Source organism: Lichenostomus cassidix, chromosome 4 (genome assembly GCF_008360975.1).
Source record: "Lichenostomus cassidix isolate B80296 chromosome 4, HeHo_3.0, whole genome shotgun sequence".
Lineage (NCBI taxonomy): Eukaryota > Metazoa > Chordata > Aves > Passeriformes > Meliphagidae > Lichenostomus > Lichenostomus cassidix.
In genome coordinates, this window is record NC_139484.1 from 58,907,220 (window position 1) to 58,933,938 (window position 26,719).

General features: G+C 46.3%; 1 protein-coding gene across 7 annotated transcripts in view; it reads left to right on the top strand.

Moving 5' to 3' along the window:
* Positions 1–21,905, top strand: part of SLC4A11 (solute carrier family 4 member 11) — a 99,794-nt gene extending 77,889 nt beyond the window's left edge. For all 7 annotated transcript variants that reach the window (XM_085059463.1, XM_085059462.1, XM_085059460.1 and 4 more), the window contains 7 exons: positions 3,509–3,758; positions 4,489–4,595; positions 5,705–5,873; positions 8,864–9,037; positions 13,483–13,678; positions 15,220–15,389; positions 18,441–21,905. In XM_085059463.1, the coding sequence (XP_084915589.1) occupies positions 3,509–3,758; positions 4,489–4,595; positions 5,705–5,873; positions 8,864–9,037; positions 13,483–13,678; positions 15,220–15,389; positions 18,441–18,510 (1,136 nt within the window). In that variant the 3' untranslated portion in view covers positions 18,511–21,905. The remainder of the gene's footprint in view (positions 1–3,508; positions 3,759–4,488; positions 4,596–5,704; positions 5,874–8,863; positions 9,038–13,482; positions 13,679–15,219; positions 15,390–18,440) is intronic.
* The last annotated feature ends 4,814 nt before the right edge of the window (positions 21,906–26,719 follow it).

Here is a 26,719-nt window from a genome sequence, read left to right on the forward strand (position 1 = left end):
GCCAGACTTTGAGGAATGTGCAGGTAAATCCTCAGAGTATTGCAGTGGGAACAGGAGAAGATCCTGAAAGACGAGGGGCAGTGGCCTTACTGACAGAAACTAGGTTTAGATTGGATATTAGGGAGAAATTCTTCCCTGTGAGGGTGGGGAGGCTTTGGCACAGGGTGCCCAGATGAGCTGTGGCTGTCCCTGGATCCCTGGAAGTGTCCAAGGCCAGGGTGTTTGGGGCTTGGAGCAACCTGGGATAGTGGAAGGTGTCCCTGAACATGGCAGGGGGTGGAATGAGATGATCTTCAAGGTTCCTTCCATCCCAAATCCTTGTGTGATTTTATGATTTTATGCATAATTGATGGACCAATTGAATTCTCTTTGTTCTTATGAAGGGGTGAATTTATAGAAATGATAGTAATAAAGTCAAACCAACACTCATTTGCCAGCCCATGTTGGCTTCAGCTGCATCAGGGAGTGGTCAGGGCATCCACAGATGGGACCAAAGCTGTTTCCAGATGCAGGAGGACATCAGTGCTGGCAGGCACAGACTTTATCCTTAAACCTCTCAGACCCAGTATTTAAAACCATGACCCAGTGTAACTCATGGCTGCAGGCTCATCTTTCTTCCCCTCCTGTTTTCGAGGAGGTGATGGTTTGCTGCTGCCACCACCTCCTCCCACTCAAGATTTAGGCTGAGCAGCTCAGTAGGAAGTGAAAGCTGGTGTGTTCTCCATGCTGTTTAAAAATGTCCTGGTAACTCCTGACAGCAACTCTGAGCTTCCTGAGTGCCAGGGGACAATGCCACCTCTGCCCAGATGTTTTCCCAGCCTGTTCATAGCCTTGATTTTTTGCAAGGTACACATGCAGGAAAGAAGGGGGAGGGACCTGTCCTGCAGAGGAACCAAAGCTGTGAGCCACGCCGTCCCAGTGACACTTTGTTTTCGCTGCCTGGCCCGGCCACCGAGGCTGTGTTTGTTTGATCTTGACATCTGCACTGGGCAGGAAATGGTGGTGAGCAGGCAGAGGAAAACAAAGCCAGCTCGTGTTGTTGGAGGCTGGAGAAAGACTCAGCTTCAGCCAGGGCACTGCTGGCTCTGCTGCTCTCTCTGAATGTTGGCAGCAAGGTTCACTGAGCTCTGGTGTGAAAACAAACTAGAAATGTTCAGGAATAAATCCTTCCCAGCAAGGTGGTACAGGATGAAGGCTTCCACTGCCCATCTTGGCATGTTCTCGTTGCTTTCATTAAAATACAAGAGCAAAGGAAGGATTTTTTCCTCCATCCAGGAGAGACTGGAGCAATCTTCCCTGCGTTGGTGCATATAAATTGAATTGCAGCCTGAGATGTGGAGCATGCAGTGATGTAGTCAAGCTGAACACAGGGCACCAAAGATCAGCCCTAAATAAATTACTGCAATATAGCCCAGCCCTAAATAAATTACTGCAATATAGCCCAGCCCTAAATATATTATTGCAATATAGCCATGTGTGGGAGCTTGAGAAAATCTGCAAGACCCAAAACAAAGTCACTTGTTTCTCACTCGTTCAGTCCAAATCTTAATGCAGAGGAATGCAAATATATTCTGCACAGTTCCTGGGATGTGTGTGCTGCTGGTTTCTCAGATGTGTCTCTAGGACTCAGTAGCACTCAAGGTGAGCAGGCTTTCCCCCCTGGCCAGCTGTGAATTCCCAGGAAATTCTGCCAGAACCATTTTTGCTGGGACAAAAGCGTCCTTTGGCGTTCAGAGTGGGAAAGTGCAAATCCTCCCACAGCCCATTGTGTGCCAGGCTGTGGGTCCTGGCAGTGCTCTGAGCCCCATTTACCTGTTTGCAAAGCAGGTGTGAGTGTCCTGCCAGGGCTGAGGCAGCTGGAGGATGAAGGGAGGAAATAAAGGATAGCAGAGCCTTTTCCGTAGCACGCGATGCGGAATGTGCAGCACTGAAGAGGTTGGGATGGGATTGCTGCTTACTGGGGGAACCTTTCTGGTGCTTTAAGGTGGTCTCCTCACTCCTGGCAGCTGTTGGTGCAATTTGAGAGGTTAAATTTTGGACTGTAAACCTTCTGTGGTGTTTAAATTTATGTACAGATGGACTGAATGCAAGGCAGTCTTGTCTCTTGTGGCCACGCTGACCTCATCCACTTGTGGGATAGCCAGACTCCTTTTAAACCACAAAGGTGGTACAAAAAAGGTCATTACTCTGTTTAAAATGGCTTCATGGCTGAACAGGAGGCATTTGACACATTTTGAGCTCCAAGCCAGCAGTAACACAACCTGGGCTTCAGCTGGACTCAAGGTGGTTACGAATACCAATTGTGCTGCACAAGAATGTTCAAAGTTAGTTTTCAAACATTTAGAATTCCAGTTTGTCTTCCCTGCTTTCCCTGTGGCCACTGCAGATGGAAAAGCTGAAGTGTTTGGCGCTTTCAGAGCTTGGATTATTACTTGAGGGTGCATGGAAATGTTATCAGGTGCATCACAGCCCAAGCTTCAGGTGGTGATTGTGTTTTTGCCTAGAGAGGATTGTCTTGCCCTGAAGTTCTGTATGCAAAGTTTGAAAGGGATATTTTGACTAAAATAGAGAAGGGTAGAAGGACTGCAAAGCTCTGGCGTGGTGGTTTCCATCCTCCTATATTTCCTGTGGGTGGAGGGAACTGTGGATGCTGCATGTTGCCATCTGAACAGATATTGTGGGAACACTGAGGCTGCAAAACCCAATTCCCCTCTTCTGGTTTTACTTGCTCCTTGTGACTCCTCAGGCTGTTGTTCCCCAAAGAGATTAAATGATCCCAACCATATTTATACACTTGGAGCCAGCCAGTGACATGGAAATGGGAACACAGCTAAATGTTCAAGAGCAAGAGCGTCTTTACAACTTTCTGTTCCTTGTATCAATGCCTTTGAGCTGATCTAAAACATTCATGGACAGCTCCAGGGGCTTCACTGAGTGTTTTGCCTGTGCAGGTTTACTTCAGATGCTCTGTAACCCTAATTTGCATTGTAAATTTAAATGTTCTGCCAGGTTTTGCCTATCATCAACACTTACCTTTAAAATCCAGACTAGCCTTGGAAGAAAAGTAATTACTGTACACTTTGTAATCCATTTAAGGATCTGTGCAGCCTGGCTGCTCTTAGTGTTTTCAGAGAATCCTGATGGAATTTGTTTGCCAGCCTGCTGAAAGCAGGTGTCTACAGAGAAATATTTATATGTATATCTAAGAGCAGTGCTTCCAGTGTTGGGAACAAAACCACCTAATTAGCACTGGAAGTCCTTACGGTGTTGATTTATGGATTAATTTAACTCCTACCTCTTAAAATAAATGAAAAAAAATCAATTTGTGAAGCACTGGCTTCATGAGACCAACAGCTCTGATTTCTTTTTGCTGGGTTGAGAGGCAGAGCTATAAACCTGGTGAAGCATAAAGTTAATACGGCATGATCAAGCCAGAAACCCACTTCATTTTACTTCCTTTGATTGTCACAGTCCTCTCCTAACGCTTGCCTGTTGGTTGTTTGTGCAGTTTTTAAGAAATACTACCACCACGGGCACACAGGAGGCAGTTACTCGGGGAAACCCCGGCCTGATGCCATCCCAGGCCTTGGCATCAATACCAGCTTCTTGATGAACTCCTCAGTGAGCAGATCCATGGCCCTGGAGAACCAGACTTACACTCATGATGGGCATGATGGGCGTGAGACTGCTGTCCTCAGCCTCATGTTGATGTTGGGCACCCTCTGGCTCGGCCACACGCTCTATCAGTTCAAGAAAAGGTGAGTTACTGGGAGCTCAGACTGCTGATTATTTCATGATACCTCTGAGGGAATTGTTAAGAGCTTAGATCTTAATTGTGCAACCCAGGAAAAGCAGGTGGAAGCCAAAGGCAGAGATGAACTTGGCAGGGCCACCTGGAAAATATTCCCAGCGGAACAGAATGTTCACTCAGTGGACGATGTGCTCCTGTCTTCAGTTTGGCCTCACAAATGACTTTCTAAAAGAGCTCTGGGATCCCAAGTCACATTGGGATCCCTGTAACTCCCTCCAAACAGGCACTGAACTGTTTTGCTGGGCAAAAAGTCCTGATGGTGCAGGAAATTCTACTGGGAATGTACCTTCAGTGTGCTCCTGGGAGTCAAACACCAGCTCAAATTTGGGTTTTGCTCCTATTGCTCTTGAAACTCTTGATTTGAAATGCAGGAAGCAATTAAAGTAAAGTGGAAAAAAGACACAAATTGGTACTTGAAGGCCTTTTTTTTATAGCTTGTATCTTATTTTCTTGTTTCTTTGTGTTTTGCTTATGCATTCGTCAATCTTCAAAGGCTGTAGGTTCCAGAAGATTTAAGGCTGAATGAAAGACTAATTCTTCACTCCAAGTATCTCCTTAGAATTGCAAGATGGGACTGAATTTTCACTTTTAAAGCATTCATGTTGTCTGGATTGAGTGTTTGTCGCAATCCAGACAACATGATGTTGATGGGATTTTTTTTTGTGTCTTTTTTGCAGCCCATATTTGCACGCGAGGGTACGTGAAATTCTGTCCGACTGTGCCTTACCCATTTCAGTCCTGACCTTCTCTGTTGTGGGTTCCTACATCTTCAAGGAAATTGAAAGTAAGTTCTATTTTTGTTCTCTGGAATACTGACGTTTATGATAGCAGTGACATCCTAGAAAGGTTTTGCTAAAAAATAAAGTTCTTCCATATAATTTCCCATATATTTCATGTACCTCCCACCAAGAGCTCAGATTTCCTCACCGTTAGATTTATTTCATTTAAAACCCTGATCAAATGAGGCAAGAAAACTTACCCAGATGTGTCTTTTCCATGAATTTGAGGTGTGTATCACAAGAAGGGAGATGAACAATTTCTGACGAAGAACAAAGGGCAGAGTAATCAGCAGGCAGGAAGGGTTGTTGCCACTCATATCAACATGGAGTTGGTCATCCCAGTTTGTCCTCTTTGTCTCCAGTTTGTTTTGCTAATTTAGGTGAAATGGTGCAGAGCATCTGGGCAGTTCTAAGTTACACAAGGAAATCTAAAAATGAGACACCATTCATTGGCCAGATAGATCAACTTTTCCATATCAGGAAGCGATAATGGGGACAGGAATTGCATTGTCCTGCAGTGACGTGAGCGGGTGATGTGAGGAAATGTATGGAAACAAATAAGAAACAGCTTTTTTTTTTCTTTAATTGTGATGGCCATTCCATTTTATGTGATGGCCAAATCCAGTTGGATTGCAAAATCATGTGTGGCCATGTGTGATTTATCCCTAGCCATGGATTGCTTCCAATGGCAGTAAAGTTTTGATTTACATTTTATACTAAAATGCCTTGCACAGCTTGTTGGACATGAGGAAGTTTTCAAATGCCTCTGTGGGTTGATGAGCTGAGCATTATGGTGCTGCTTAGAAATAAGGTTTCCTCATCTAAAAACACCTTGCATCTGTGGAAAACAAGTTTCCCTCTTTTGTTTTGCTCAAATATCTCTAATGCCTCGCTAGGACTAGCAGCGATCTGTCCAATCAGGATGGCAGCCAAGTCCTAAATGGATGGAGGAAAAAAATAAACCAAACCAGCCAGATGGACTCTTCTTTTATGGCCTCCATGCCAGAGCATCAGTCTGGTTTCCTGCTTGGTTCCCAGTAGCTGGTGGTGTGGGTAAAAAGTTGATGGTTGGATGAGAAGGTGCCTCCTAACATCCTTTCCCTCCTCTCTGCAGTGTCCAAATTTAACTACAACGCCTCTGACAGCTTGTTTGTGCTGGCCCCTGTGCAGTCCCTGTCCATTGGGTCGGTGATGAGTGCCATGGGACTGGGATTCCTCCTCTCCATGCTCTTCTTCATCGAGCAGAACATTGTGGCATCCCTCACCAACGCCCCGGAGAACAGGTGACGCCTTTGGTGCTGCTTTTCCCTCTGTCCCTGGGTCTGTCACCAGCACTGCTTGCCCAAAGCTGGTCTGAGCATCAGAAAATGTGTTCAGGATGTGTTTTTAAGAATTCCTGTTGTCACAGATGGAAGTAACTCTGTTCCTTAACTCCTCACCATCTCCAAAACCCAGTGTTGTGGCAGCGAGCCAAAACCACAAATCCTCAATGAGCTCATCACCTCAACCTGTTTCTTCTTCACCCTCTGCTCATCACCATCTTTTGTCCCCTGAAACTCTCGAGGAATTTGTCAGGAAGAGTTTTTGGAGCCAAGAGGTGACGTAGTGAATGTGAAATGGATACTTTGTGTGGTTTGAGGTCTCTGGATGCACCTCAAGATAATTTAGGGAGTGTCTGACACGTGTGGACACTTGTACTGCTCTTGCAGTACAGGGATTGTGTTGGAAATGAGAAGTCAATGACCTACATAAATGTTGTAGCACAGTGTGCCGCAGCTGAGTATCAGGAGTGTTTGGAGCTGGTAATTTCCAACAGAAAAAGGTGGAAGTGCAATAAACCACTATGTCTCATGCCTGATAAGTCTCATTTATGTGCAAACTTGAGATGTTGCACTATTAAAATATTCCCTCTGATGTTTTTGTGCCAACTGCAATCAGATACGATGTCAAGAATGAACGTGGATGACTTTTTTTCAGGGAAACTACCATGTCTCCAAGGATTTTTTGCTAATGTGATGCGTGGGAGGGTTCTCTCCTTGCATAATATCCATTAGCATTCTCCATGTTGTAGCTGGAGTGACACAGTATTAGGAGAGAGGAGACAAGCTCAAACTCAGCTACATTAATTTAGTTTCCTTTGACCACCTCTTATCTCTATTATATCCCTTTAAGTGTTGCATAAATCTGTATGTAAGTGGGTCATCTCTTGGCTAATATGAATTTCTTCTAAACTTTTGGTATTTTCCACTGGAAGACCTTTAAGGAATGTAAAATATTCTTTGGAGTTTTTCAGAGTGTTTTTCAGAGTGCCCTCAGTACAGGACTGAGCTGATGCTGATGGGGTATTGGGGCAGAAATTTTTAGAGATGAAAAAATGGGGCATGGATTTTCACAGTAAAAATCCTAGTTTTAAAAAGTAAAAACTACGACTTGACACCATCTGTTTGTGGTGCCATCACAGACACTTTCCACTACCCCAGGTTGCTCCAAGCCCTGTCCATCCTGGCCTTGGACACTTCCAGGGATCCAGAGGCAGCCACAAATTCTCTGGGCACCCTGTGCCAGAGCCTCACCACCCTCACAGGGAAGAATTACTTTCTAATATCCAATCTAAACCTTGAATTGAGGCCATTCACCCTTTTCCTGTCACTCCAGGCCCTTGTAAAGTCTCTCTCCTTCTTTCTTGTAGCTCCTTCAGGTACTGGGAGTCTGCAGTTAGGTGACCCTGGTTCTTTCTCTTCTCCAGGCTGAACAATCCCAATTCTCTCAGCCTTTCCTCACAGCAGAGCTGCTCCATCTCTCTGATCACCTTGGTGGCCGCCTCTGGATTCATTACAACAGGTTGATGTCCTTAAAGCCTTCTGAAAAGAATGGTCAGGACAACAAACAATGACCCTGAGGGTGCTGGAGGTGCCTTTGCTCAGAGAAAGCAGCACATGAGCAGGGGTTGTGTTTCCAAAGCGTGAGCCAGCGCAGGAAGAGTCTTTGCAATCCCACCCTTCCTGCCAGCACCTTCCAGAGCATTGAAGGACAGACACCTACCTGACCTGGTCACCCCACAGCCTCCTCAGTCAGTGGAGGGGACACTCCCAGTGGGGCCAGGCTTTTTGTCCCTAAATGAGCCCCACCCAAGATTTCTGCTGCCCAAACAATAGCTTTGATCTCCATGTGCCTCATGTGCATGAGTATCTTGGATGGCTCCAGATCTGCGCTGAGGAGTTGGATGGAGTTTGTTTTGGTGGCATTGACACACCTAAGTGGTGTTCCCTTTTCAGCTGATCCCTCAGCTGGTGTAAGGATGTTGAGTGCCCCATGGCAAAAACACAGCCTTAGACCTCTCAGTGAGGGTTTAGAGTCTGGGATCTGAATTTTTCCCCAGCCCTTTTTCTAAACTTTACTCATAATATCTCAGCAGCTGGTACACAGTGGGAATATTCAGGAAAGGGACAGACCTTGCAAAAAATGGGAAGGTTAAAGTAGATGTGAGTTCAGTGAAAGAGAGTAGGTTTAGATTGGATAGTAGGAAAAAATTCTTCATTGTGAAGATGGCAAGGTCCTGGCATGGGTTGCCCAGAGAAGCTGTGGCTGCCCCTGGATCCATGGAAGTGTCCAAGGCCAGGCTGGACAGGGCTTGGAGCAGCCTGGGCTGGTAGAAGGTGTCCCTGCCCATGGCAGGGGGTGGGAGCTGGATGAGCTTTAAGGTCCCTTCCAACCATCCCATTCTGTGATCCATTCCACGATTCTGTGACTACCAAGGAAAAGCTGAAGTCTAATGAATTCCTGTCCCATTTTCTTATCATGCAGTAGCAATTACATAATTAGGGGATTACTGCAGCACACCGAGCACGTGTTCTGCTCGTGGGGAAGGAGAGAGATCAGGGTTACAAACAAGATAGATGGGAAACTTCAGTGTCGGGACTTGGGCACCAAATGCTCAGGATTTTAACCACTTCCTGTGGGGACTCTGCGGGCAAGTGCACCAGTGGGTTTTGTGTAGACACTGCAGTAAATGTAGGAGAAAAACACTGATGAGGTTTTCATGGGCTGATTTTTTAGCAGGCTGCATTTCTTCTCAGCGTTGTTCTTCCCAGGTGATGACATCTTTGGTGGCAAGCAATCACATTTCACCACCTTCACTGTTCACGCCGTTCCACTGGTAAATCCCAAGGTGTGAAATCACTCCATGTGTGTGAGAGCAGCTGAGTGTTCAACAAGGACAGCCTGCAGGGTTTTTTCACCAGGTCTAACTGCTGCCACCAACCCTTTATTGCAGGCTGGTGAAGGGCACAGCCTATCACTGGGACCTGCTGCTCGTGGCGCTGATCAACACGGGGCTGTCCATCTTCGGCCTGCCCTGGATCCACGCCGCCTTCCCGCATTCCCCCATGCACGTCCGAGCCCTGGCCTACGTGGAGCAGAGGGTGGAGAGTGGACACATCTATGAGACGTAAGTAGATCCCTCTGGATTCATTCGTGGCTTCCCAGTCCTTTGGGAATAGTGGGAGAGTTGGCTGTTGTGTTCCAGATGTGAAGGTTGATGGGGAGATGCACCCAATGAGTCTTGACTTGGCTTCATCCCCTTTGCTCAAGCACTCCTTGTAGGACAGACAAATTCATGCTCCCACCCACTCCACTGCAAATTCTCCTCTGGAAAGGTCAGCCAAGGCCATTTTCGGTTTCATCCTTGTGGATAGCTGAGGAGATGCTTTGGCTGGATCTCTCCGGATGCCTTCCACAGAAACAATCCAAGCTGATTCACTGCCTGAAACCTGTCTGGTGGTTATTACGAAGGGGAGGAAAAATGCACCATTATTTCAGAGCTCCCATAACATCTCCCACCACATTTTGGGAAGGAGATGCTTAAATTCCCTAGGTTTTAAGCAAAAACAACTGTGAAGCCATGGCTGGGTCACAGGTTTCTACTTAAGACCAACTCTTCTGCTGTTCTGAGTTGAGCAACACATTCTTATCAGAGACCTACTAAAAAAAATTAAAAACCTTTTTCTCATGAAACAGTCTCTGCTCTGGAGCAGATCTGGCCTGTTTGATCTCAATATGTTGCAGTTGAGTGCTTTAACCACAGAAGTGGTAATTTCCACTCCCATACCATTAGTTTTAATTATCCTGCCTTGGTTTCCATTTTCTGAGTTGACACTTATCAAAAGTGAGGCTAAGTGGTCATTGACTTTGGGGGATGGAGTGAGTCTGTCTTGATTTCAGTCTTGGCTTCATGCTTGTTTTGGTGCCAAATGGCCCAACCCAACCAAGCACAGCTGATTTTTGGGTCAGGGATGGACAGATTTCATCTTTCACATCTGGAAATTGCTGAGTCCTGCTGCTCCCTGTAGCTCTTCTATAGATCTTTTCCTTGGAGATCAGTTCCTTGGATTTATATTCCCATTAGGATATGTTGCTGTCACTTGTTTCAACATCTCTGTCTTGAATAAATGACAAAACCTATTTTTAAAAAAATTAACTTTGAAATGTGAGTTCTGTAGGGTTTTAATCCATGCCTTTGCTCCTCAGGTCCTTGATCTTCTCCTCCACTGTCTGTTTCTTTGAGAGATACAGAATTCACTCTTTGAAACCCGTGTGCCAAACCTCCCTCCTGTGTCTCCTGGTGTCAGTTTTAGTATCCTCCTTTAGTGCCTCTTTTTCCTGTTTTTCCACTGTCTTGATTCTGCATTCTGACTTCTCCTTGATGAAGTAAAATCCCCTGCCTGAACTAAGGACTAATTCCTGCCCTTGTACTCTCCTGCTTCACTCAGCTGCCCAAAAAAAAAGACATCAGAGAGGCCTTTTTGGCCACTCTGACCTAGATACAGCTCCAGTGATTACCCTGGAAGGGCTGAGGGATGCCCTGATCTCACTCACTGTGTTCCCTCATGGCACAGCTCTGCTCTGCTGGAGGCAAATTGGTGCTGGGAACTGGATATTGGGAGTGAAAAAGGCAATGAGGGTTTCCTAGTGCTTTGAACTCCCTCTGAGACCGAAGCTTTGTGTTCCCTGCAAAGCATCAGGGCTCTAACAGGAGGCTCCAAGCAATGTAGTCATCCTTTTCTTCCTTTTTTTTTCCCCTCCTCTTAGCCAGCTCTGCTGAAAAAGAAATGAAGCTCAATTAGAAAATCAGCTCTGTCTCCCTTGGCAGGCTCCTTCCCTGCACTCAAATCAAAGCTCTCACAGGATGATGATATAAACAAGGATAAAGATCTGCCACAGTGAAAGCAAAATTTTCTTCTCCCCTGTAGAGTAACGATTTAAGTTTCCTGTGGCAATCTGCAAACAGGCTCTCGTTGCTCACATGGAGAAGTTCAGGAATGGCTAATCCCATGCTAGCCATATTTAGAGGATTTTTGGGGAAATGAGCCTGGATTATGCTCTTTAATCTCCATTAATTACTTTACTTCCATCACAGCACAGACTTTGTGGAGCTGTTTCCTCGCGGACCAAACTAAATTCTGAACATGTGGAAATCAGAGATTCGTCTGTTGACTTTATGTGACTGTGATGTTCGTAGCCTGGAAATGGGGTGCTAGAATTAGCAGAAGACCAATCTGAAGCAGGGAACATCAGTTTTAAAAATACCATGTTTGGCCAATTGTGAGCCATTTTAGCTATGTTCTGATAAAATATTCCAAACTAATAAGTGGCATTAGCAGGAGCTGGCAGTAATTGCAGTACATCTTGTCTGTGATCAAACACAGTGCTGTGATTTCTGCATCCCCAAGAGATGGCTGTAGAAAATTCCATGAACTTCAGAAATCTCTTACCAAAGGGCTGCTACTCTGAGCTTGTGCTTGCAGACTTGCAGATTTGATTGAAATATGGTGGTTCTGTAGCTCATTTTCTTCCTGAGCTCTTCTATTTGCATGAGTTCTCTTGCAGACTTGTGTGTGCTTGCAGGGCAGGAGCATCCCCAGCAGGAGGTGAGATCTTTGTCTGAAACAGCAGAAATTCTTCCTCTGTGGCTGAGCTGGAGGTGCAGGAAATCTTGCTGTACCTGGATGATGCTAAACCAGTGCATCCCTGAACTCCTGCTTCTCTGAACCACCAGAGGCTCATCGTGGTTCTGGCAGCTCTGGGGTGGCCACACTGTGGAATTATTTGCAGTTGCACTTTGAGCTGCTTGGCTCTGTTCATCTCCAAGATCTCTGTGGTGATCCAGACCTGGATGCAGTGGGAAAGATGCCAAACTATATCCATTTAGGTGATGCTCTAGTTCTACCAGAGCTGGCAAGAGTGAAGTGCTCTGCTCTCCCTCAGCTTCTCTAGGCACTGGCAGGGACCCCTTGGACACAGGAGGCTTGCAAGAAGATCCAAACAAAATCTGTTTGGAAGGAGGAAAGCTGTGGTTTCTGCTGTTCAAACCCATTTGAAGGTTACCTGGAGGTTAACACCTCTGTGCATCCTGTCCTGGTAATCCTGGGTGATGGGTATAACCTGCCCTACTACTCTCAGAAGAATCCCAGTGTTGTCCTCAGGACTTTGTGGGCTGTTTGTGGTATTTGTTGTCCCTTAGGTCTCATGACTGCTGGTGTTAATTCTGCCTTGTTATCCAAAAGCTCAGAGCAAGCTTTGGGCTGTCACCTTTCCCTCCCTCTCCAAATACAGGTGTGGAAGGCTCCTTCATCCCCTCAGCTTCATTTTACTCCTTGAAAGTATAAACAGATTTGAAGTTCCAACTTGACCTTACTTCTTAGCAAAACCCTCCAACTTAATATTGAAATAATTCACTGGGAAGAAATCTTCTTTGGGACAGAAGGGACTGTTAAGTCCCAGCAGTGCATATGCAGAGGAGGGAAGTGTCTTTTGATAGATTTTTGTGTTAATCCTCAGACAAGTTTGTGTAAAGGGTTAATTCAGAATTGAGGAATCTCATCCAGGGAACGAGGTCACTAAATGGCGCCAAAACAGTCCATGGATAAAAATTTTCACTCATAATTTAGGGATTTATTCACTGGTTTATCCACTGAATTGGATTTATCTTCTTTTTAAAAAAAAAAAAAGTTAAGAATCCTCTTTTTCTCTCTTTGTAAGTAGTCTTGACAGATGTGGGTTTTCTTTCCTCCTATTGTTTCTGGTGATTTTTTTCAAACTGGGAGGAGATGCTCACAGGTTCAGCTGAAGTGAAAAGAAAACACAGCAGCCTCCCCTTGAGTAGGTTCCTAAAGCTGCTGTGGCTTTCCTGTCAGTCTTCCCCTCAAAAAACTCAATCTGTGGCCTGTCAGCTCTGCAAAATTTGCATTAATTAATGACATGGTTTGCATGGTAATAGGCAATTGCCCACAGCAGGATTGAATCCATGTGTGGTGCTCCCAGCATTCCCTTCCATGTAAACAGGGAGATCCTCATATCCATCAAAAATGCTGACTCGCTGTCAGGAGACTACAGACTTTCTGGTTTGTTGTTTTTGTTTCTTTTTTATTTTTTTTTTCCAAGAGGTTCCTTAGTTCCTGTAGAAGTCAATGAGTTTTGTTTGGGATAGAAGCCAATTGCATGTGCCCTGGGTAAATCAAGGGAAGGATTACTGCCCAGAAAGAGAATTCTTGCCTGGTTTGTTTTGGTTTTGCTTCTTTTTTCCTTTTTTTTTTTTTTTTTTTTTTGCATTGTGCTGAACAGAATCAGTTTTGAGGGCGATTTAATTCAGGATAGGATCGGAGGAGCTTTGAAAAAGGGGAATTTGGCCCTTTTCCAGCTGCTCTGTTTGAGCTGTGGGTTAAGTGCCTGGCCTGGCTCCAGCAAGGCTGTGCCTCCTCAGTGCAACATGAGGCCAGAAGTGATGATTTCAGTGCAGCAGCGATGAGTTTCCCTTTCCCCAGTGGCACATCTCCTGCTCCTCCATGGATTTTGGGGTGTTACCCCATCTCCTGACCCCTCTTTCCCTGCTTCCAGCATCGTGAGCGTGAAGGAGACGCGGCTGACGAGTCTGGCGGCGCATTTCTTCGTGGGGCTCTCGCTGCTGCTGCTCCCCTTCCCTCTCCAGTGGATCCCAAAGCCAGTCCTGTATGGCCTCTTCCTCTACATCGCCCTCACCTCCATCGATGGCAACCAGCTCTTTGAAAGGGTGGCTCTGCTGCTCAAGGAACAGGTATCTGCACTTGTGTTCACAGCCTGACCACATAGCTGTTGAAGCTCTCTCAATGTGGGATTTTTTGTGAGGTATTTCTTTTGGGTTTTTTTTTTTTTTGGTGAGTTTTAACACCACCCCCCCTCCCCCCCGTGATGTCAAGTCATACGCAGAGTACATGCATTTGAAAAAAAATAATAATATAAAATATTAAAAAGCACAACGTCAGGAAATTATAATCTTTGATTTCTCCAACAAAGCTTCAGGCAGGTAATTTTTTTGGTGCTGTTTTACACTTTCATTTTGTGCAAAACACCACAAGATGGGCTTTTAAACTCAAAATAAAATTACTTGCATTATTGAAACCTCTCTGATGTGGGCTGAGAACAAAGCTGGGGGATGTTTTTTCAATCTGTCTCTATTACAGGTGCTAAAAAGGTGTGAGTTTGCAGTGTAGGTGGTACCTGGAGCAATATCCAGCTCACCTTCTCTTATGTAACGAGGGTCAAGGGCTTAATAAGCCCCACGTTTGGCTCTGCATCTCTGCTAATCTGCCTTGATCTCTAGTATTACATCCCAGAGGTTAAAACTGTGAAATTCTGGTAAAGATTACATTTGTCATGGCAATTTTTGAATTGAGGGTTGAACAGCAACTGATGTATGCGACTTATTACTTCTGGTTTTAGTACCAATTATGTGTGGAATTTTCCAGGCTTTGGCGTGGAAAATTAAAAAGTATTCTCAAATATGGAAAACTCCCTTTTGTGGAAATCTTTTAATGAGTCATGGCACAATCTGAAACCCACTGAGGCTGTCCTGGTGCCAGCAGACAGTCGCTCATCCTCTTCATTGATGTATAGACAGTGAGTCAAAGCCTGTGCTCAGACATGAGCAAGGAACTGTCAAAAGAAACCACCATATTTAGCCTATTAATGTCACTTTTTCCCCCCTTTATTTCTCAAAAATGAGTGGCTTATAGGAGCTGAGAAAATCCCTGTGGCCTGAGCACAGCCTCTTCCTGCATCTCCCTCATCTCCTGGTGTTCCCCTAACGGGTTCAGCCAAGAGATGGGAGCACCAGGGGCGAGCCTGGAGCCTTGGGAAGCCATAAAATAATGATTAGCTGGGTTTCAGGTGGAGGAATCATCCCAGTGACACCCCCTGAGTGCATCTGCTCTCCATCCCCCTGCACACCCCACAGGCACCTCTGGCTGTGCAGCCCTGACAGTCCTCCTCGGGGAATCTCATTACTGCACTTACCAGGATATTATTGCACTCCAGATACTCCCAGAGGCACTCCTGGCCCGGAGGTGTGTCCTATCTTTTCTCCAGGCTCACAGTGCCCAGTCATCCTCTGGGTTTTGCTGCCAATGCTGTGGTTTCAGGCACTGGAACTAACCCTACAAATCCCATGTTCAGCTGCTGAGCTGTTAAGGACACTGATATTGATGCATTGCTTGTACAAATGGACGACTTCCCTCAAACCCTGGTGTCCCAAAGCCACATTCTGCTGTCACAAATTCAAGTTTCTTCATGTCTAACGTGTGGTTCTTCTCTTCCCAGACTGCTTATCCTCCAACCCATTACATCCGCCGAGTTCCCCAGAGGAAGATCCACTATTTCACAGGCCTGCAGATGCTGCAGCTCCTCATCCTCTGTGGGTTTGGGATGTCACCGCTGCCCTACATGAAGATGATCTTCCCCCTCATCATGATAGGGATGATCCCCATCAGGTATGGAGCTTGGCTGTCTTTTTTCCATGTTACTCAGGTCTTCTGTCTTCAGGCTTGGATTGCTGGAAGTTTGAGGAGAGACTTGGGGAGCTGGGCTTGCTTAGTCTGGAGAACAGTGAGAGGGGATCTCATCAATCCATAGAAATATCTCTCCAATCCATATAAATATCACCAGACTCTTTCCAGTGGTGCCCAGCAACAGGACAAGGACTAATGGCCATGAAGTAAAACACACAAAGTTCCACCTCAGCATGAGGAAGAACTTTATGTTAAGGGTGGCAGAGCACTGGAACAGCTGCCCAGGGAGATCGTGGAGTCTCCTTCTCTGGAGACATTCCAAACCCATCTGGATGTGTTCCTGTGTCACCTGCTCCAGGTGACACTGTCCTGACAGGGGGTTGAACTGCATGATCTCCAGAGGTTCCTTCCACCCCCAGCTCTTCCATGAACTGTGAGTGGTTCAGGAGGGTAGCCTGGACTTCCCAGACAGCCCAGCTCCTGGAATTGGGTAATAATGAGCTCTTTTTCACCAGCTGCTCAGGCCTGATGAGGAATTGTGATTTCCCTGCTGCTGGGAGTTGTACAAAGGGTTCTGGGCTGGCAGGTGCTCTTCTTCCAGCTCCCCAAGAGGCAAAAAAAATCTCCTTTTTAGTGCCTGTGAGATGCCTGATCTTCCTGAGAAGCCACTGTCCGAGCCTTCCCTCTAGGTGGTATTTGATAATGTTCCTTATCACTCTGCAATTTGATTTCCTAAGGCTTACAGCAGAGCTGGAAACTTTTCCTGAGAGGAATTCTTATCTCTTACCCTTACAGACCTCCTGCCCTGCTGAGTGCCACTGTCAGTGATCAGTTGGGTGAAACTGGCTGCGTTTAGTCTTTAAATATATGTTTAAAGCTGGGAGGACCCCACAATATCTTCCAGTCTTGAGAGAGAATAGTTGAAAAATTTAACTAATTTCTTCCTTGGGGTTCATTAGCAGCCACTGCCCATCATTTTCCAATTAAATCATTCATGCTCTCAATCCTTTGGATATAATGAGAAGCCAGAATAAGGTCTTGGAAGCAACAGCTCAAATTTCCAGTCCACTTGAGTATTTTTAGGCCAGCATGGCACCCAGTGATATCTGGTTGAGTTTGAGCTTGCAGTCTGGGAAATTTTCCCTCAGATCCCAAAGTTCAGGGCTGCCAGTGTGGTAATCTGCAGAGACACCTGCTGTGGTGTTTTCCTTGGCTGATAAAGATGGTTCCAGTCCTTTTTAAACAAAAGCAAATGTCAGAGCTATTGTGGCTTTCAACAGGATCATGGTAGAGCCATTCGGGCTGGATTTGAAAAGATAAACAGTCTTGGAAAACACTGAAATTATTGTTCCTCTGGTAGTGATGTCTCACCTGCCCTTCACACTGGTGACACTTTGGGTGCCTGGATGAGTGGTTGGTAAATATTCCAACTGTGAGCAGTGCTGGATGAGTGGCTCTTGTGGGAATTGCAGCTTCCCACACAGGGCAGCTCAGGGCAGAACAGAAAATGTGGGACACACTCAGCCAAATTCAAGTGTTGGACATGGTATAAAAAGCTAAATTAGTGTGGAGACAATGCAGTCCAAAAAGCTGGTTTTGTAATAAAAGCTAGATACTAATATGCAAATATATCTTCTTTTCAGTAAATAAGATGCTGTCACCTTATACTCTCTCTGTTGCTAGCTCATTTCTCTTTCCAGGGCAGTTTTTTCCCAGCAGCTGGATAATCAGCCCTGCTGCCAAGGGGAAGATGCTGCTGCCTGGCACAGCACAGAAATTTGCCCTTGGCTTTCTTTCCTCTGATTTCTTTTGCCTTCATGTAGTTTCTGTGGCCTTCAGCCAAGAAGGCAGCACCGTGATCCATGAGCTCTGTAGTTAATGACTTTTTCCCAAAGATTTGGCACTCTAAATAGATGAGACAGTAGAAGAAATTTAATATCTTATCTCTTAAAAAAAAAAAAAAAAAAGTGAAGGGAGGAAGAGATGGGAGAGTAGCCAGGGGGCAAAATGAAGAATCAAACAAATGAGTGAGCCATGGCTTGGTGTCCCATCCAGAACACACCAGCCACGTCCCAAAGCCACATTTCCATCTGTCCAGCAGCTTTAGAAACGTGATTTGTGTTGTCATTAGTGAGGAATCACTGGTGTGGTCTTAGACACAGAGAAGCCACTGAAATCCATTACTGCAGTGGAAAACAGCCTGTTGGAAGAAAACTTGATCTCTTTGGGTATTCCCAGTTGCTGGCTTAGAGTCAGACCTTTGGGATGACGAGGTTTTGGTTGCTCAGAGAAGAAGCTTCTCTCCAAGTTGTCACTGATCTGAGCTCCCATGGCTCTCAAGCATTTTACTCTGTGATGGGTCTGTTTAAGGAGATCTTGGTACTTCTCAGTAGTGAGTGAGGTTTGGGATCTCTTGCACAGCCATTGAAATCTGAAACTGATTTGTTGGTGCTTTGTGACTTATTTTAAACAGCTGAAAATGGCTGAATTCCTTATTAAACAAGGGAAAATGCCACTCTAAACACGCCCTGGGATTTAATGAGAGCAACTTCATAGCACCTTTCTCGCCCAAATACATTAATTTGTGAGGGTGTTCCTGCAAAAAATCAAATTTTACAAAAACCCAAACCCTAAAAGTGAGGGAATCACTGTCTCCACGTGGAGAATCCAGACACCAGGAAGGGATGGAGTCTTGCTTGGAGTTGTGGCTCTTCACCTCTCTGTTTTTGTCACTCTGGGGACTTGGTGGTGACAGAGCTGTAGGAAAGTGACTTTTCCTCCTGTGAGGATGAGGATGTTCTCTTTGCTTTCCAACTGAAAGGAGGAGGCTCCTTCCAGAGGGAGCTTTGCACTGTGGTTCCTGTAAATGGCTGTGTTTGCTTGGAGGATTGCTTGGTTTTGCTGTCCCCAACATCATGTCCCCCTCAGCTGGGTGAATGTCATGGACAAACATCTGAGAGCCTTGGGACAGTGAAAATAAAAACACTACACAACATAAACAAGGCCTGACTCCTCTCTCTGCTTCTCCCTTAGGTATAACCTGCTCCCCAGGATCATTGAAGCCAAGTACTTGGATGCCATGGATGCAGAGTACCATGGATGAAGAGTCCCTGGCGTGCAGAGCAGCAAAGACAACTCCTCTGGGGCCGGAAAAAGGCGTGGGACAATCTGCAGTTCTTTCTTTCACCACTTTCTTTGAGCTCTGACGTTGGCAATGCACTCCTGTCGCAGGTCCAGGGCCTGTGCCAGCCCAGGGGAGCCTTGGACTTGGGTGGACGATGCTCTCTGGAGCTGTGAGGCGAACAAGCTTTATGGGAAATGCTACTTTCCACATCCCCAACCCCAGAAACCCCAAAGATCAGCCTGGCTGTACGGTTGGAGCATCCAGAGTTGTCCTGTGTTCCCTTGTTGGAGGGTGGGAGGGCCTTTTTTAAATGCACCACAATCCTTTTCTTCCCCAACACTAAGAACAGCGACTGACCCTTGTTTTCTAGAATGTCAGCTCTGTCCTGGCTTTTGAATCCAATTCCCTGGGCACCCAGTATTCCCAAATTGCTGTTCTGGCCTCGTGCTAAACCACTGATGTCAGGAGAGATCCTGGCTGTTTTCTCAGATTAGTGGGGCTGGAAACAATGTGTACTGCTACAATCCACAGCTTTGGATGAATATTTAATTCCTATAAACGAGCTGGCAACATGCAGAGGCTGGGCTTGCATGGCCCCTGTGGATGAAACCCCATCTGGGTCTGAGCTGTTTGGGAATTCGTTTGGATGTTTTCTCCTGGGTAATCAAACACAGAATTGTAGTTTTTTGCACAACTGCAGCATTTTTTTGCTTGCCCCCAGAGTCAGAGGGCAGTTGTGTCAATGGTTGCATATACATATGTACAGTAGTGCCTATGTGTACATATATACATATGGATTTGTGTATATATTTTGCATAGATATACAAATAGGCCTGGTTCTTTCCAAATATCCAAAGTGTTCTGTGCAGTCAGTGTTACCCACGATGTCCTGACCATATACTTGTTCTCTGCTTCAGTGCTGCTTTTTCTCATTTGAGATATGGTCACTTTTTTTTCCTTTGGAAGCTGCTCAGTTACTGGTTTTGTTCATGTGTTGCTTTATTTGAGGTGTTTCTTTGCTTTCTTCTTCCTGTGGCTTGAGACCTTCATCATTCTGTCTCGATGCTCCAACATGTGAATTTTTCCTTTAATTTTGATGTACAGAATGCAATGAAAGTTTTCCTCTTTTCGCCTGATCAATATTTGTTGGTCATTTCATTGTTTCTGTTGTGTAGCTGATTTCCAGTTTTTTCCCCGCTCCCAGACGTTATATTATATTTCTGGATTACTCTTAACTTCTGCTGTCTTTTATATTTCAGTTTATTTAATTTTGCTTGTACTATGGTCAGTTTTCTGGTTTGGAGTACTGTGAAACAAGCTGCCCTTTAGTTTCAGTGCTTGGCCCTTGCTGCACATCACAAGTCACAGGTAAAAGCGTTCAGAAAATTGCAGACCTCGATGATGAACTTTTCAAAAGAGTAGAAATGAGGGAAGAAGAGGAGTGTAAAATGAAATATAAATTTATCAGCACAAAGAGGTGTTTCTCACCAGTTATTTGCCCAGTAAATGGTGCCGATTTTTTCCTCCCACCCCATCCTCTGCACAGTGAGGGAGAGGAAGGCTTTGGCTGCAAAGCTCCTGTGCTGAAGCTAAGCCAGGCTCAAACCACTGCAGATTTGGTGTATTTGCACTAAAGATCAGAAGCCATTTCATCCCGATGGAGCTGCTCAGACACGTGTGCAGAACTAATTCTTTCATTTCCTTACGAAACCCTTTGCATTGAGCCTTGATGGAGGAGGAGAGCAGTGAGAGTTTATAATATCCACGGTTTGTATATCCCTGAGGGAATTGTAGGGGAAACCCCTTGGCTTAGCAAGCAAAACAATGTCATGTGATAGCAAAAACATGACCTTCACTTAATCTGAGAAGTCTCAGGGTCAGGCTGACCACCCCAATGCATCAGGGCAGGGAATTTGGTTCTCAGCAGCCTTGAGGGCAGCATGCCATGTCTGGATAAGAGCAGGTACAACTCTTTGTGTGGTTCCTGACCACTTTCCTCAAGATTCCATGGCTTTTGAGTCATTTCTGTGCTGAGATCACTCCTAGCTGCGTGTAGAGACAGGGCAAATAAGATTTCAGAGGGGGCATAGCTCTGTCTGATCTTCAGTCAACAGCAAAAGGGCAGGTGACAGCCAACAGTTCAGGACCTGCAGGAAGCCAGGGTGTGCTGAGGCTGAAATAAGATGTTTTTCCCACAGATGTCAAAAGATTTAAGCAAAGCTGCGGTCAGAGGTGTCATCCTCTGGCTGAGTAAAGCTGTAACACACACCTGTGTCCTGAGGGTGAATTCCTGGTATTTTCACAGGAAAAAGTCACCTTGTGGGATGGTTTGAGTCAGTTTTGGGTGCTGTGGCTGGAGGAAGGAGAGGATGTGCCCAAGGGAATGTGCCGTCGAGGCTGTGGGTGGGATTTCCTCAGGCACAGAGCCAGGGTGGGGTGGATTGGCCTGCAGGTTTTGCCAGAGGAAATAGTTTTGAGTTCTGCCCTCCATCCCCCACTTGGACCAAAAATCCCTATTGAAAGCCTTTTTGAAAGCATGGATTTCAGGTAATGTCAGAATGTTGCAGAGACAATTTAAAATCCAGGCAGGAGGGAGGGTTAAATATCCACTACAACTCTTGTTTGCATCTTTTCTTTTCCTTTACCAGTGTGACTTCGGTGTTTGTATTTTCTTTGTAGCATCAGTAGGATTCTGTTCTGCAGGGTTTTTGTTCTTACTCAAGTCAGGGGCCAAAGAATCAACTGATGGGAAATCAGCACAGCTTGGGGAGGGCAAAAAAGCTGTGCTGGCTTGGACTGGTTGAACATTTGGACCTATGTCTCAATATTTGGGTAGAAGAGAGATGTGAGACTCCAGGCCTCTTGTCTCAAAGGGGTTTCCATGATCCTGCAGAGGATTGATTTTATTTTTCCATGCCTTTTCTCTTCTTGTTTGCTTCTGGTTTTGCTGACTTAAGTGCAGGCGTTTCCAGGAAGTAGCTGACTAGGGAAGGAGGGTTTGTTCGGCGTTGATTGAGCACTTTAATACTTCTGTGAAGGTTTAAGACAATTAGAATGTAAAAGAAGTTTTATTATAAGCTCTTTATATACGCACAATGCTCTGTGTAACTGTTGCCAAAGAACTGAGTTTGAAAGGTGTCAAGAGCTGTTGGGAGACTCTGTGGGGTTCACCTGGCACTGCAAGGTAGGGAAAAGCTTCTGAAACGAGTGGATTTTGGAAGCTGCCATTTGGAAGCTGCCATTTGACAGCTGCCAAGACGATCAGAAACTGGGGATAGAATAAAGTTCTACTCTCAAACTTGTAGTTTTTGATCCTCGCGTTGAATGTAGGAGCTAGAAGTGAGCTTGACAATTAAAATTGGATTTGTACCTGACTGGTTTCGTTGGTCTGAGACTTATTTTGTTGCTTTCCAAGGCATCCTTGACGTGCTGTGGGTGGAAATGGATGTGTTTGTCCATGTAAATGAAGGGAAGTTGGTGCAAAAGGTGGAACTTGCTGAACAAGCAGTGCAGCACTTTGTGCATCGCTTAGGAAGCGAATCTGACAACAACTCCACTGCTGCAACCCCAAGCTCCCTGGCATCTGCATTCGAAGCCATTAATAAATGTCAAGCTCCACTTGGATGTGCATCAGTGCTGAGAAAAGATGAGGATGGAGTGAAGGAATTCAGTTGGTTTGGCTCAGAGCTGCTGCTGGTGAAGTGTTCCAAGATGAGCCCGAGGACTGTGGGACACAACATGAGCTTCCTGATGATCCAGGGATGCTCTGGATCACCAGGAAACAGGGCAGATGGTCACACTTTTGTACAGTTGTAGGTTCTTCCCCAAAATTCCACATCCCCAGCTGCACCCAAAGACTGAGACTTTGCAAACTTGTGCTCATGTTTGGCTGCTTTAGGAGCTGCTGCTGGACTTTGCTCTGTGGACACTTTTTGGGGAAATGGGAAGTTGACCAGAGCTGGGCAGAGCTGGAGAATGTTTGGAGGTGGGAAGGAAGGTGTTGGTTTGGGGTTTGATTTTTGTGGAGTTCTCAGCAGCAAGAAAGGGACCTGAGATGTCACATCACCAAAAGAATCTCCTGTGTTCCAGTGTGTCCCACCAGGCATGTACACATCATCGTTCATACTACTCCTTTTCAAGCTTTTTTTATTGTTTATTGCATTCTCCACCTGCCCTTTGCAAGGTTTTTAGCTGCCTAGCAGGTTGATGGGCAGAATCTCTGCTGTGTCTGTTCCTCCAAACCCTCTTTTCTGTCATCTCCTGACCCAGCTCTCCACCTCCCCAGCCCATTCTGGAATGTCCACTGGGGAAATGCTCCCCAAGTGCTGAGTGGGAATTTTTCTGTGGAGAACCTGAGCCTGAGCCTGGCAGTGGCTGCTCCCTGGGGCTCCCTTTGCCATGATTAGCAGGGATGAAGGATTCCTAGCTGCACCTCCCCATCACTTCAGACAGCTTTGTGTCCCAGTTGGGATGTCCTGCTTTCATCTGCCAAGCTTCCAAAGCAACTTAAACAGACATCATGGGATGTGCCGAGGCATGTGGATGTTAGAATTATCTTCTTTAATTGTTTTCCTATCTAAGCATTTAAGTACCAAACCCTGGCCGTTCCACCCCTGGCTGCAGTGCTGCTTGCAAAGAGCAAACCGTCAATGCTGTGGGAAGAGCAGAGGGGAGGGAATTGCTGGAGTACAAGCTTTAAAATCACAAATTAGCACTTTCCTCTTTGGCTTCCAGGTGTTTTCCTTTCACGCTTCCTTGGCTGTGTCCTCCTCACCCTTGTACAAAACACTGCATGAGCTTGGATCTCTTGGATTTCATGTGATTTCTGTCTCATATCACATGAAAGGTTGAAAAGCCTGTCCTGGGGGAGGTGCTGCGTTCTGCTCCCCATCTACCTCTCGTCCTGTGGCAAATTCCTGTGGCTGGAATGGCAGTGCCCCTCATTCAGCCACAGAATGGGAGTAAAATGCAAAGAGTTGGGGGAAACAGCTTGCAGTTCAAGTCTCTCCTTCCTGATCTGAGTTCTACTGGCACTTCTGAACATGGGGGGAACAGCAGGAGCTCTGGAGCAGTGAGGAGTTTGCGATGTGAAACAGGAAATCCTCCTATCGAATTCAAGGTGATTTCAAATTGAGACTCAAATTGAGGCTTTTAGGAGGGCTGGGATCAGTTCTCACCTGCCCAGCAGCAACAATTGGTGTCTTGGAATGCTTTTTTTGGTAAGTTTCCCATGATTGGGTGACCCGAGTGGTTTCTGCAGTGTGATGGGAGTGAGGCCAGAGGTGGCTGGAGCAGAAGGTGCAGCGCTGGGTGTCCTGAGCAGCTCCAGTGCTGGGGATGTGCTCTTTGAGGTGTGTGATTGACACGGGGGTGGCACAGCCCAGGCCATGTCCCCTCCTGCCTGGGAGCTCTGCTGGCTTCTCTGGGGTTTCAGCATTACATTTCTCAAATTTGGGATCAGTGCTGCTGATTCCAGCTGGCACCTCCAGGGCAGTGCCAGCCTGCTTGAGCAGGACTTTGTGGGATTCACATCTTCATGGAATCATGGAATGGGTTGGGTTGGAAGGGACCTTAAAGATCATCCATTTCCAATTCTGTCATGGGCAGGAACAGCTTCCACTGTCCCAGGTTGCTCCAAGCCCTGTCCAACCTGGCCTTGGACACTTCCAGGGATCCAGGGGCAGCCACAGCTTCTCTGGGCAACCTGTGCCAGAGCCTCCCCACCCTTACAGGGAGGAATCCTTCCCAATATCCCATCTCTCCCTGCCCTCTGGCAGTGAAAAGCTGTTCCCCCTTGTCCTGTCACTCCATCCCTTCATTGCAGAGCTTCCTTTGCCTGCCCAGGTGTTGGCAGCTCCTTCCCATCTCCATGACTCTGATGCCAAAGTGCAATCAGGATCCTGGCATGAAGTCATTTTCCAGCCCAAGTTGGAAGCTGCAGCCCCTGGGATGTGCTGGATGTGTCCATTTGGGGCTGGGCTGGGATCCAAAGTGCCCAGCAGGTCCAAGGGGATCTATTCCAGTGGCAGAAGGAATGATCCAGCTGCAAAGCACAGGAGCCACTGGGAAGTGGGAGGGTTTAGCCTGTGGTGTGTGGTGGAGCCACACTGATATAATTTAATTTAATCAGTGACTTAGTGCTCTGCTATTTTTGGAGGTGTTTATCCCCTCCTTTCCCTGTCCTCTTTGTTGATGTTTGTATCTTGTCCCCAAAGAAAGACTCAGTTATCTGTCTGGGCTCCTTCCAACTCAGGACATTTCATGATCCTAGGAGATGTTACCCCACAAAACAGAATTTTCTAGCTCAAAAATGCAACAGCTGCTCAAAACCCCAAATTTATCCAAAGTACACCCTCAAAGTAATGCAAACCACCCCCTTCCTCTCAGTCCCACCTGAGATACGTGCACCTTAAATATCTTAAATATCTTAAATACTCCCTCATTTCCCCCTCCTGCTTTCCCTGGAAGGAGTGTAAATGCAGGATAAGCCGAGTTTAAGAGGAGAAACCTCCCAGGGGCAAATCCATCTCCCCTCCAATCCTGCCTCCCCTTTCCCTGGGTTGATTTTCCAAAGATGTGTGGCACTACTGGGTTTATTTTGCCCCACAACTGGTTAAATGCTGCAGCACTGGGGGACCAGGAGGTTTATCCCAGGCTGCATGAGGAGGATTTTCAGTGAGGGAAAAGCACCTTTTCCTGTTCAGGGAGATGTGGCTCAGGGATGTTGCACTTGCTAAAGAGGTGCATCTCTGATCTGGTGTTGATTTTCCAAGTGAAGGATTTCTTTTGATAAGAATTGCTTGGCACTGAGGGGGAAGGGAGAGGGAATTTCTTGATTGTATAAGGAAGCTCTGTATTTAAAATAGAAATAAACCAGAAATACGCTGTTTATATATTCCTACTTTTTGCCCAATCCCTGTTTTGTCTTTAATCCGAAGTTCCCAGCACAGCTTGGGTTTCTCTCCCAGTGCTGAGGGTGTTTCTCTGGGGAGATTTGTGTAATCCCCAGCACTTGGAGCATTTGAGCATCTCAGCTGGGACTGTGACACGTGTCTGACTCAGAGGAGTCTGGGGAGCCAAAAATGGCATTATTCCATCATTTCATGGAGAAGCATAAGGAATAATTGCACCTTTTACCTGATTTGGTGCATCGGGAGCATCTGGAGTTGGCTCTGACTTCTGTGGCATCACCCAAACCAGAGGTGAGCCCAAATCCTGGTGAATATCATCCCAGGGGAGCCTGGGAGTGACCCACCTCTCCAAGGAGTGAATTTGTTGCCTACCACGGGATCCAGGCTTGGATCCAGGCTTGGCTCCAGCATTCCATTGCTCTTTTAACTCCAAGATCCTGGAGGAGCTCACTTTGCTGCAGAGGGGCTTTTGGCATGAGGAGCCAAGCTGAGGCTGAGGTGAGGTGGGAATGGCTGTGTGAGTCTCAGAGGCTGAGCTGGGACAACGCAGAGCTGCAAACTTAACTTGGCTCTGGTCTGCAGCCACTGCAGCTCCCCAGGGTCTGTGGGGTTCCTCCTCCAGCCTTGAGCAGCCTGAGCTGCCCTGAAGCAATGCTGCTGACCCTGAGATAAATCTATATATTTAAAAATTCCAAAGCCATAAATGAGCAGGCTGCCAGGAAAAGGGGGAGCAGTTTGGGTGGTGACAATTTGGGGGTTGCCTCTGATTTTTGGGATGGGAGCTGCTCCCTGCTCTGCCATGGTGGGATGTGCCAATGGGATCACAACCTTCCCCAGGGCTGCTCCCTCCTGCACAGGCTGGAAAACCCCAAAACAGGACAGAAAAATGGGTAAGAGGTGGTTGAGCTCAAACAGAGCCTCCTGGGAGCTGTGGGGTCACCAGCAAGGACCTTCTAGATGTCACTGCGTGGATTTCTTCTGGATGAACCTCTGCAAGGTGCTGAGTGCTCCTGTTGAAAGCTGATTTTCTCGTGGTTTAAATGGGGTTGTGTTTTCCTCACATTGTCCTTCCTTCCCCACCAGGACACATGTGGTGCTCTGCCAGGAGGGCTGAAATGTGAGCTGGCCAAAAATTTCATGGATAAATTGTCTGAAGAAGCTCCAAGCACCAGGGATGTGATGTGTGGGTTTGCCCTGTGCCATGGCTTGGCATGGGAAAAGGGATTATTTAGGGTGGCTGTGTCTTCAAGATGATTTGTCAGTACTTTTCCCTCTTC